The 12,677-nt window shown below is 36.8% G+C and overlaps 1 protein-coding gene across 6 annotated transcripts in view; it reads left to right on the top strand.

Moving 5' to 3' along the window:
- Positions 1-12,677, top strand: part of LRCH3 (leucine rich repeats and calponin homology domain containing 3) — a 99,286-nt gene that overhangs the window by 83,673 nt on the left and 2,936 nt on the right. For 4 of the 6 annotated variants that reach the window (XM_043473213.1, XM_043473212.1, XM_043473217.1 and 1 more), the window contains 4 exons: positions 810-928; positions 1,477-1,614; positions 6,154-6,231; positions 9,422-12,529. In XM_043473213.1, coding sequence (XP_043329148.1) covers positions 810-928; positions 1,477-1,614; positions 6,154-6,231; positions 9,422-9,622 — 536 coding nt within the window. In that variant the 3' untranslated portion in view covers positions 9,623-12,529. Of the gene's footprint in view, positions 1-809; positions 929-1,476; positions 1,615-6,153; positions 6,232-9,421; positions 12,530-12,677 lie in introns of those variants that run through there. The other 2 variants (XM_043473214.1, XM_043473218.1) reach the window with 1 other exon arrangement.

Below are 12,677 nucleotides of genomic sequence, written 5' to 3'. Positions count from 1 at the left end.
CATTTTCATGAAGAACTGTTAACTTTTGGCCAACCCAGTGTGTCCTATGAGTAGCAACTTTGCTTTCTGAAACATGTAACATAATAGACCAAAAGATATGTACAAAAATACTCGTAGCAGTGTTATTCATAATAGCCCCAAACTGTGTGTCCATCAACAATAGAATGGATAAATAATTATGGTATATTTCTACAATAGGATACCAAATAGGCAATGAAAATGAACAAGTTAATACATACAACAACGTGAATAAATCTTATAATGTTGATCAAAAGAAGTCAAACCCAAAAGCATACACACATATAATATGCTTTTATTTATAGAAAGTTCAAAAATGGACAAAACTAATCTGTGGTATTAGAAGCCAGAAAGTATACATAGTTAGAACCCATGGTATTGGAAATAATTCTTTGGTACCAAGGGCAGAGAACAGGAGAGGGTCTCCTGGGTGTTGGTAATTTTCCATTTATTGACTTGCTTGTGTCTGCTTTGTGATGATAATTTACTGAGAGCTCTTTGCTTATGATTTGTGTAATTTTGGGGGGTATGATATTCAATAAAAACATTTTTAAATGGATGTGATAAAACACAAAATAGTTGAGACCAATGGATAATGGACATTTGGTAGTTTTTCATACTATTCTCCCTGTTATTGTGCGTATTTTTAAATTTCCATTATAAAAACATTTTTTAAAAAGGCAATACAGAAGTTGAAAGTGCTGTACTTTCAAGGAAACTGATCAGGTGGATCTGAGTATTTTTGCAACACTAGCAATCACTTTTCTGTCTCACATATCAATATTTTTTAGGTCATGCTTCACCCCTCCTTTCATCTTCTGTACCTACCACTGATTTGAAAGATCCAGTAACAAGACAGAATTCAAGACAGAGAGAAGAAGAGCTAGAATTAATAGATCAACTACGGAAAGTATATACATTGCCTTTGAGTTACACTTTTTAAAGTGATATTGCTGTAACCCATGATCCTGACATCACTTGTTCATTTGACTTACACATTTTTAATAGAATCAACAGCTGTCCATTGTGTGCTGTGATGCCCATTGTGTGATGAATTTTTTCAGCTATTTACTAGGAAAATGAGATGGGTTACTCCATAAAGCTCAATCCCTGGCCCTACTTAAAATTTTTTTCTGCTTCAATGTAAAGAAATCTTGTTAGAGTTAATAAAACTTAATGTATGTATGCACATATACATACCACACATATGTAGTGTTTATTTTAAAATTGCATCTAGTTTTTTGTTTTTTAATCAGAAAATTGTAAATGAATTCTGTTGTGGAACTTGGCAGCAGTGTCACCTGACTGCCATACATACTTGCACATATTGACCATACACATATACATGTATATGTGTGTATATATATATTGGATCTCCTTAAATTATTGACTTAGGATACAAAAATAAAATAAGAGATGGTGGTACTTAAGTTATTTGCTTTTTATCTTGATTTTTAGCATATTGAGTACCGGTTGAAGGTATCTCTGCCTTGTGATCTTGGAGCAGCTCTAACCGATGGTGTCGTTCTTTGCCATTTAGCCAATCACGTGCGGCCTCGATCTGTCCCAAGCATTCACGTTCCCTCACCTGCTGTAGTAAGTTTCATGCTTAAAAAAAAGTTGACTCTTCACCAGACATCTGTTAAGAGGCAGGCATTATGCGAGTGCTAAGGATACAAATATGAATAGAGTCTAGCCCCTACCTTCTGGGTCTTACTTCTACTAGAGAAAAAACAGGCCTGTAAACAGTAACTTACAGCTGTGTGGTAGTGTTATAAAAGAGTTATGTCAGAAGTATGCTATGGGAATACAAAAAAGGGACCACTTCAGCACTGCCTGGAAAGTTCAGGAAAGCCTTGCCAGTGGAGGAGGAGGTAAAATTTGAACTAATTCTTTAAGTATGAATAGAAATTTGCCAGCATTACAGAGGGAGAACGTCATCCTGGACATAGTATTCCTAGATTAAAAAGCTAAGGAAGATCATGGCATATTAAAGGAATTCTTAAGTTGGTTAAAGTAGATTATTTACAAGTTTGTGAGTGTAAATGACAGAGGATGTAGCTAGAGAGGTAAGCCACGGGCCATGTGGCAAGGGCCTCATGTCCCATGTCAGGGAGATAAAAGTTTATCTTAGTGTAGACAACCAGGAAACACAGAAGGAATTTGAGAGGAATAATAGGATTATAACTGCAGTTTAGAAAGATGAATATTTCAGGGTTAGAAGTGACATGATTCAGGGACCAACCTCAGGTGCAGAAGGTGCATTCTAGATAAGCAGCAGGTTTTCTTGAGACTGCTGGTCAGATATGAACATCAGTATATCAGGATGGCAACCCACAAGAGAAAGAGCAAGTTTTGGATTGACACAACTTTCCTTTTTTTTTTTTTCTTTAAGTTTTTAATAAGAAACATTTCAAACCTTCAGAAAAACTGAAAGAACAACATAAAGAAAACTCTTAGAGCCTCCACCTAGAGCTGACAATCGTTGCATCTTGCTGTCTTGCTTTGTATATTTTAATTGCACCATCTAAAAGTTGCAGATTTTCTAACACCTTACCCTAAATATTTCTGAGAATGTCCTAGGCCACTTTGCTCTTACCCATAGCTTGAAGCCAGGGATTGTAGGATGTGGGCGCTGAACCCTGTTGGTGGGGGTGTGATGTGATTCTTTCACAGAGCTCCCTGTGGGATTAGCCTGAAACTGAGAAGAGACAACCATGAGCCCTTAGCAGCCAGCAGGGAGTGGGGGTAGGAAAGGAGGATAGATGCACAGGCTGAGTAGAGACACTGGATGAGGCACCAGTAGCATCCACAGGTTATATTTGCATATCTCCAGTTGTTCCAAGAGTATCTTTTCATGGCTGTTCTGCCTCCTCACCCCTCACAAATATACAGACACCTAGCAGGATATAATCAAGGTTTCCACGTTGCATTGATTATTATTTGATGTTGTGACATCTCTTTTGATGAGTCTGAATGGATACTGTGCATTTGTAACATGCTTAGCAGTGTGTAACCTTTTCAGAATCTCATTTTCTGGTCATTTGTTGTTATTTAGCACACTTCCTGATGCAGATCCTTTACTCTTTACTGCAGTTGTATCCAGGCCTCTGGATTGCCACTCTGGACGTTCATCTTGCTGCCTCTCCAGATGCAAATCGTTTAAGCCTCCCAAGGACCTTTTAGTCTAATTATAAAAGCCGCTTTGTTACCAAGGTCCCAGGAGACTGATATGACCCTTTTCCCTCTAGCACATCCAAAAATAGTCATGCATTTGCTTCTAAAGAAAATAGGTAGCCAATTTGTATTTAGTGACCTCAGAAAACAGGCTTTCAGCTTTGTGTAGAAGAGACAGAGAGGAGTAGCAGTACTGCCAAGTCAACTATGCTTCCAAGACTTGAAAGACTTGGTTTGGGTCCTGAGGTGGTGATTAAGAGAATAGGAATTGGCATGCTATTTGGCAGTGCCAAAAAGGGAAAGGCTTATTCATACTTTGCATTCTTCCTAGTTTCTGTCAACTGAGTTAAGAAACATAATTTTTTTTAATAATAAAAAAGAAATCTGTCATTCTTCATACTCCAGGGAAATACTTAGGAAGTAGCAAGGAGCTCATGTGGAAAGTGAAATTTGAGAGTACAGGTGACTGAGGATCTTTATCTTGATCACTCAAACAGAGTGCCTTTCATTTAAGAATGTAAAATACATATAGGAAAAATAAAACTTTTATAAATGTTAAACCACTTAGAGAAATTAAACACATGGACCTTCTTGTTTATTAAAGAAAATGGGAAAATAACATTAAATTTTGTTGTTGTGCGTTCCCTAAGTCATGTCCAACTCTTTGCGACCTGATGGACTGCAGCACGCCAAGCTTCCCAGTCCTTCACCATCTCCCAGAGCTTGTTCAAACTCATGTCCATTGAGTCAGTGATGCCATCCAACCATTTCATCCTCTGTTGTCCCCTCTCCTGCCTTCAATCTTTCCCAGCATCAGGGTCTTTTCTAATGAGTCGGCTCTTCACATTAGGTGGCCAAAGTATTGGAGCTTCAGCTTCAGCATCAGTCCTCCCAGTGAATACTCAGGATTGATTTCCTTTAGGATTGACTGGTTTGATCTCTTTGCAGTCCAAAGGACTCTCAAGAGTCTTCAACACCACAGTTCAAAAGCATCAATTCTTTGGCACTCAGCCTTTTTTATGATCCAATTCTTACATCATACATGACTACTGGAAAAAACCATAGCTTTGACTAGACGGACCTTTGTAGGCAAAGTAATGTCTCTGCTTTTCAATATGCTGTCCAGGTTGGTCATAGCTTTTCTTCCAAGGATCAAGCATCTTTTAATTTCATGGCTGCAGTCACCATCTGCAGTGATTTTGGAGCCCAAGAAAATAAAGTCTGTCACTGTTTCCACTGTTTCCCCATTTATTTGCCATGATCTTCAATTTTTGAACGTTGAGTTTTAAGCCAGCTTTTTCACTGTCCTCTTTCACCTTCATCAAGAGGCTCTTTAGTTCCTCTTCGCTTTATGCCATAAAGGTGGTGGTATCTACATTATCTGAGGTTATTGATATTTTTTTCAGCAATCTTGATTCCAGCTTGTACTTCATCCTGGCATTTCACACGATGTACTTTTCATATAAGTTAAATAAACAGGGTGACAATATACAGCCTTGATTTACTCCTTTCTCAATTTTGAACCAGTCTGTTGTTCCATGTCTGGTTCTAACTGTTGCTTCTTGACCTGCATACAGGTTTTGCAGGAGGCAAGTAAGGTGGTCTGGTATTTCCATCTCTTGAAGAATTTTCCAGTTTGTTGTGATCCACACAGTCAAAGGCTTTAGAATGAAGTCAATGAAGCAGATGTTTTTCCAGAATTCTTTTGCTTTTTTCTGTGATCCAACAGACGTTGGTAAATTGATCTCTGGTTCCTCTTCCTTTTCTAAATCCAGCTCGTACATCTGGAAGTTCTCTGTTCATGTGCTGTGAAGCCTGGCTTGGAGAATTTTGAGCATTACTTTGCTAGCATGTGAAATGAGTACAATTGTGTGGTAGTTTGAGCATTCTTTGGCATTGCCCTTCTTTGGGATTGGAATGAAAACTGACCTTTTCCAGTCCTGTGGCCACTGCTGAGTCTTTCAAATTTGCTGGCATATTGAGTGCAGCACTTTCACAGCATCATCTTTTATGATTTGAAATAGCTCAACTGGAATTCCATCACCTCCACTAGCTTTGTTCATAGTGATGCTTCCTAAGGTCCACTTGGCTTCGGACTCCAGAATGTCTGGCTCTAGGTGAGATGTTGGCTTCCATGCCTGATGCTTAAACCAGCAGATAAATTTGAACAGCTGAGTTTATTAACCACTTTGAGAAATGGGATTCATATTTCTTTCTTACAAGATAACCCACTTGGCAAAAAAAATTTACCACAACTTTAGGTCATGCAGTGCAGCTATGTTCTAGTCATCAGAGATATTTTCAGAAAAACAAGTTTAGTAGTGATTTTCCTATGGGAAATTTTCACCTTTTGGAAAATTTTTCTTTAATCCAATCTTTTAAAATCCAAATACTTATATTTAAATATAATCATTGAATAGTGACATGATAACATCTGTAGTATATTTATGAGCAAAGGCTACTGATTTTATTATTATTATTTTCTTTAAAAAGACTGAAAGAAAATGAACCAAAGTGCTAACAGTGATTATACTTGATTGACTGAGTTGTAGGTAATTAATTTTGCTATTCCTCCAGATTTTCTTTGGTGTATATTTTAAAGTGGAAAAAAGTTAGACAGCCATCCTCCTAAAATTTCTCTGTTTAGCACTTCCTTTATAAAAATCAAAGCCCAGTGTCTATAAAGTAGGAAGTGGCATACTGTGAGCCATAGGCCAGTACCTATTTTTGTAAATAAAGTGTTTTTAAGACACAGTCACTCACTTGTTTATATATTGCCTATGATTGCTTTCAGTCTCTTAGCAGATTTGAATGGTTGCAACAGATCATATGGCCCTGAGGCCTAACATGTTTATTATCTGATCTTTAAGAAAAAGTTTGCTAACCCTCCAGTCTGGAACATTGAATTTATGAAGCCATTAACTTTGCTAATAATACTATGTTTTCTTTCTTTTGCAGCCTAAATTAACAATGGCAAAATGTAGACGAAATGTGGAGAATTTCTTAGAAGCTTGCAGAAAAATCGGTGTACCTCAGGTAATAAATTTTATTTCTTATATTGCTAAATAAATCTGGGTATTACATTCCTAAAATCTTTTAGAAAATGCAAGTATTTAATATCTTATAGGATAGTTCTGTGCTAAATTGATAATTACTAACATGATTGTATTACTAGAGTCAGTCATTATGCTTTTGATCAGTTTTCCTTAATTATTTACAAGAACCAAGCAAAGAAATAATATACATGTTAATTAATTTTGTTATAGTAAGTAATTGGTGTCAAGTAATCAAAAATAGTTATTTTGAAATTTTCTAAGTAACCCCACTTGCTCACTACTTGTAGACAACTTCATACACAGTAGAGGCTATGCTTCAGAATATGTGCTTCTTAGACTAAGAATGCTTCAGTTGGCTTCAATTTTTTAACACTTGCTTTAATACTTTTAAAAAATGTTTATTTTCAAATAACTTTAGATTTTGAGAAATGTTGCAAAAATGGCACAGAGAGATGATATATACAGTTCACTTATAAATTCTACTATGTACAGGTTCCTGGACTGTTAAGCATAAACATAGTATGTCATCCAAAGTAATAAACACCTAGACAGCATTGTTGACTAAGTTACAGATTTTACCAGTTTTTCCTACTAAGGCTCTTTGGAATTGAATATACAGGAGGCCATTTTTAGGCACTGCTCCTGCTCTTGAGGGTTTTTTTTGCCTCTAGATTCCTCAGTTATAGCTTTATTGCCCTTTAATGGTACAAATAGTTAAACTTTTACCCTTTTAAAAACAATTAAGTGTGGTATTCTTAAAAAATATTATGTATAATGACATGATATATAGATAAATTTAAAGAAATAAAAACTGGTGCCATTGGATACTTTTTTCATTAACCACAACCATTACAGTTCTTGTCACCATATTTTGTCCAGTATTCAAAGAGAAAAACATGACTCTTCTCTATCACCTTCTTAATTAGCTGTCAGAAACCCAGTATTGGCCTCAACTCAACTACTCCACTGTTTCTCTCAAAGCTAAACTCTTGTCCCAAGGGCTTTCACTGACAGTGACTCATTTTACCCAATTCACCATTCCTCTCTTTAACTAACATGAATTGAGAAGGTCATAGCATCACTTGTCCAATGGGCACCTTTCCCTTTCAGCTTTTTACAAAGGGGAAGCGAGCCCAGCTACACAAAGCAGCTGCGTTAGGCAGCGTGAACTCCCATAAGTGTTTTTTCTCCTTTTATTAAGTAGATTTTGATTCTGCTACTTACTTTTCACTTTTTTTCTTTTTTGTTTTATTAAGCTGAGTTATAACCGAAATGCACATTTAGTGATAGCAAGAATCTTTTTTTGTTCCTGTGGACAAATTCAAAGCAAATTTGTCATCTGCATATTGTACTGATTTCTAAAGGCTTATCATCTCTTTTAGAACAAGCCATATTTAAACATATTGAGAGCATTAATAAGATTTCTAGATAAATAGCCTGCATTTCTCCATATTAACAGGCAGGTCCTAATATTCCCGTGTACAGTTTAACATTCAGGGTTTCCCTATGTCTACTCTTAATTTGTTCCTACCTGACCATCACAGGCATGCCCAGTAGCTTCCTCAGTTTCTTAGTGCAGTGTCTTTGAACAAGAGAATGTGGCACACATTGGTGCAGGGAATGGGAACCAGAGGGAAAATAGGAGTGATTGAAAAGAGGCATTGCACACCTAGAGAAGGGTGCTGAAAACGACCCCACACAGCTAGACGTACAGGCACACTTAGCCTGTGTCAGACTGTGTACATGCACTGTGGACTTTACAGAACCGTCATCTGTCTCAGATTTAAAGTCCATACACTGATCAGAATGTAACTGCCATCAGTCAACAAAATCAAAAAGTGTGCCTTTTATTTTTTAAATGTATTTTAAATTGTCTGATAATCACTTTACAGTGCAACAGTATGCCTTTTAAAGCAAGCATTTTAATCCACTATTTGCCAAGCAGAGGTTAACAGTTTTTATTTGAAGGCAGGAGACAGGAAAAAAAAATGCAATTTGAAAGACTGGGTGTAAAAAAATAAATAAATAAAAGACTGGGTGTTTCTCCAGGGTGGTTTTAGACTGGAGTTCTTGACACATCCTCCCTCCCATTCCTCTCCACCAGAAAGAGGAAGTGGACATCAACCCGGGCCACTTCGTCCTTCTCCACTTCTGCCTTTCACCCAAGCCTCACCACCACCATCACTACCGCTTTTAGAACGTTCCTATTCTGCTGTTACTTCTGCTAAAACACTTAATTGTTTGCCTCAAACAAAAGGAAGAAAATGAATAAATACAAACTCATAGCTTTACACTCACATTCTCAGGTCCTTCTGCCATGGAAGGGAAGAAGAAACCTGTTTACAAGTTAAATTATGTAACACTGAAGAATACCAGTGACTGTTGAAAACCTCCAATAAGGCTAGGGATATGAATATTCTCTTTTATCATATGACGCATTCAAAACACTATAATGGGTGGTAAAAACTTCTGAGTCCAGTATATCAAGTCCTAGAGTTATTATATGTTATGTGTGAAAGAATATTTTACTGTTACCAAGTCCAGTAATGCTTTTAATTGCTTAATCTGTAAACTGGAGGGTTTGGATGATCTCTAAGGCCCCTTACAACTCTAAATAAGTAATTAGTAAACTGGACTTAATTTGATTTTTAGAGAAACACCAAGTCATTTAGTACAACCTGACTTCCAGGTAATAAATTTCCTTTGATTATCATACTTTGTTCATTCCTTGAACCTTCATGGCTCACCTGGCTTTCTCTGAAAACTTGCCCCTCTTCTGTCCACCCCAAGGTTTTGTCCTTGCTTTCTGACCTATTCTTTTTTTGTTAATGGGGAAGGAGGAGCCAAGAAAGAGGTTGCCTGACCCACTCACCACCCTCCGGCCTCATATATCCCTAAGTCAGCGTCCACCTCTGTTTATTTTATCCTGAATGTTCGTACTAGGCACCAACAATTTTATTCTGCTGTTTAGTAGTAAAATCAAGCTCAGCACGTAAAAATTTGTGGTTTTGTTTTTCAGCGTTTTATTTTAATTTATAATAAAAAATGTTACAGGGCATGTTTCTTTGAATATGATTGAGATGATCATATTGAATTCTATACTCAAATCTGTATTTCTGATCCACTGACTTTGTTTTTCTGTTTTCCTTTCCTGCTCACACTTTGGACAGGACAATCTTTGTTCCCCTTCTGACATCCTTCAGCTAAACCTCAGCGTAAAAAGAACTGTTGAAACACTACTTTCTCTTGGGGCACATTCAGAAGAATCCAGTTTTGTCTCTCTATCTATCCAGCTTTTGGGTTTTGTGGCATTTTATTGTACTTTAATGTTAACTCTCTGTATGCTTTATTACTGGATCTTCCCCCTCTAGCCAAAAGAGTGCATTCCAGTGATTTCCACCTCATTCCTATGCTTGGTAAAGGAGGTTTGTTTCTCATTCAAAAGTATTTACATATGTGCTTTTTTTTCTGGCCATCAAAGAGCTAATCAATAAAGTAGATGAATCCTGTCCTCTTGTGCCCAGACAAGCAGTTCCTGACATTAGGAAGCATTTTTAATGCTAACACAGAGTAAAAAGATCAGCATTTTTTCTTCTGTTCATTCATCCATTCTCCTGGCCTGAACGGCCTTGTTTCTCTCATCATGAATGTTGAGCAGGTTCTACTAATACAATCCTGAGCCCATTGTTAAAATATGACCTATAAGTTTGTTTCCAAATGGCATAGTAAAATTTCCATCTGGCAGTTTTTCCATGCCTCAGCACAACTTAAGTACTGAAACTGTGAGAAATATTAAAATTATGACTTGCTGAACTTTTCAGCAGCTGTTCATAAGGAAACAGTTGTACTCTTTCTGTTCTGGGAGGGCACCTGGTCACTCAGATCTCCATATTTAACTGTACCCTGAAATCCTGAAGTTTCTTTGTATTAGTAGGCACAGGCCCACCTAATAAGCATTTGCTGTCTGGACATCTGGAAGGCACTGGCCATTTAATCTTAATAATTTTAATTTGATTAGGATTATCAGTCCAAACATAACATTGGTTCCCTAGATTGCTATTCTGAGCCCATTGTGTACACTGAAAACAGTACACAAGCCAGTTATCTGGAGCTGCCCTTTCAGGGGTTGGCACTGTCAGCACATTTATTATGTTTTGTTAAACTTCATTTCTGGAATCCTATTTAGAATTTAAAATTGGAATTTATGTGTTTTCCAATATATTTGAACCGTGTTAATAGGTGAACTTGTATTTGATAGGCTGTTGAGATTATATCTGAACACTAGCAGGTAAAGTATTAGGCAGCAAACTCTGTTTTGTACCCAAGGCAATGAATATTGTCTCTTTCAGAATGTTTAGTATATTAGCCTCTAGCCTTAATGCTTGAAACTACTTTATATTGCATTCAGATTCTGGTTCTCATAAACAGTGTTTCTGAACATTCAGGAATCTCCTGAACTCTGTTAACAAAATTGGACAACTGAACTCAGGTATGAAGGGAGATTGTGAGGAACATAATAACATCATGTGGAAGTCAGTCTGAGGATCTGATTGCTTTGGTTTCTTTCATATTAAATGGGAAAAGTGTTTAATACATTAAAAACTGTTTACTGTCAATGCTGAAACATTGAACACTGGGTTGAAAAGTTCAGTTTTATACAGTAGTAGTGCCTTTCAGAGTTTGGGGGAGATGTTGTTTTTAAGGTGTCTCTGAGTCAGAGATCAGTTTTGTCAAGTTTTGTCCCTTTAAAAAACCACTGATAACACACATGGTGTGGTGTGTTGTTTGGGGGGAGTAATGGTGCATAAGTCAGCTAGAAGGCAAATGTGCATCTGGAAAGCATAAGCCACTGAGGGAATGTCTAAACCACAGGCTCATAGGTCGCAGGGCACTCCTTAAAGTGGAGATCAAGAAATCTGCCTCAGGAAATATGAAAGTGAAAAGTGAAAGTGAAGTCGCTCAGTCGTGTCCGACTCTTTGCGACCGCATGGACTGCAGCCTACCAGGCTCCTTCGTCCATGGGATGCTCCAGGCAAGAATACTGGAGTGAGTTGCCACTTCCTTCTCCAGGAGATCTTCACAACCCAGGGATCGAACCCGGGTCTCCTGCATTGCAGGCAGACACTTTACCATCTGAGCTACCAGGGAAACTATGTCTCCCCCAAAAGCAGAACACTCTGCAGGTTCATATTAAGTATAGTTAATCTGTACTTGCAATTGTACTTAAAAGATTTACACAACATTGCTAGTTATATAAGATCAAAAGATTCCATTTATCTTGTTTTATCAAGGTAAGTATTAAATAAAAAGAAAGTAAAGCAAGAATACCAATAACTGCTCATAATACGTACTTGTTATGTTTTTTATTGCAACTGGTTTTGTAAAACTTCCTGTATTAAGTGCCAGTGAAAAGCTGAGGAAAATCTTCTTTAATAAATATGTATAGTCACTTCTTCAGTAGAGCCAGAATTCCACTTTCATTCCTTTGAGAGTAATCATTCTTTCATCTAATCAGTGATAGATGTTATTATGATATGCCTTTTTTTCTTATACGAAAGGATTAACCAAACACATTAATGAGGTAAATAAGAAGCGATTTAACTTCCTTAAACAAATACGTAAACACTTTTCAGATATATGTTAATTAAGATGTTCTTGACTAAACTCACATCATTGTTCTCCAGCATAATTTAATCCATTAAATACCAGGATATGAAACACTTTTTCAGATATGATTACTGTATTTAAATTCTATAATTCAGATTTTTAAGTAATTCAAACTGGACCTTCCATAAATTACCCAGTGTGGTGGGGGTGGGGGGGAATTTTCTCAAATACATCTAAAATTCAAGAATATACTTCAGTTTCTTCATGTGATGCCTGTCTGTATGAGAACCCTGATTCTCATAGTCAGGACTGTAATGTAGATAGTGGCCATTCCTGTCTCATGCAGTCTTGAGTTATGCCATGAAACTATTTTGCATTCCTGTGATTTGTAATTTCCAAAGCACTTTCTCTTACAATATTGTATCGTTGGGCTTAAGCCATCTGGTAACTTGGAACTGTTTTTGTTTTCACCTGTCTCATTTTACTGATCTGATCTGCATTGCTTTTTTAATCATCAGGAATGAAGGATGTTGCTTTTACTCCATCATAGTATGTTTATCTTCTGTTGTATGTATAAGTGTATGTGACTTATTTTCCAGTATTCAAAATAATCTGTATGTACTTTTAGTTGTATTAATAATAATAATAATAATTTAAAAAGTGACAGTGAGTGTCAGGTACCATTTCTGTATAACTCATATGAACAGAGGTCAGATTCCCAGCTACTGACTTTTCATGTCTCAATTCATTATTATGAGGGAGAGAAGAGATGCTTATTTTTTCTTTTTACTTCTGTAACGTTCATCCTTTTTTCTCTTT

This window comes from Cervus canadensis, chromosome 7, assembly GCF_019320065.1.
Source record: "Cervus canadensis isolate Bull #8, Minnesota chromosome 7, ASM1932006v1, whole genome shotgun sequence".
Taxonomy (NCBI): domain Eukaryota; kingdom Metazoa; phylum Chordata; class Mammalia; order Artiodactyla; family Cervidae; genus Cervus; species Cervus canadensis.
Note: the sequence above shows the minus strand (reverse complement) of the source record. Positions and strands in the feature narration are given on the sequence as shown.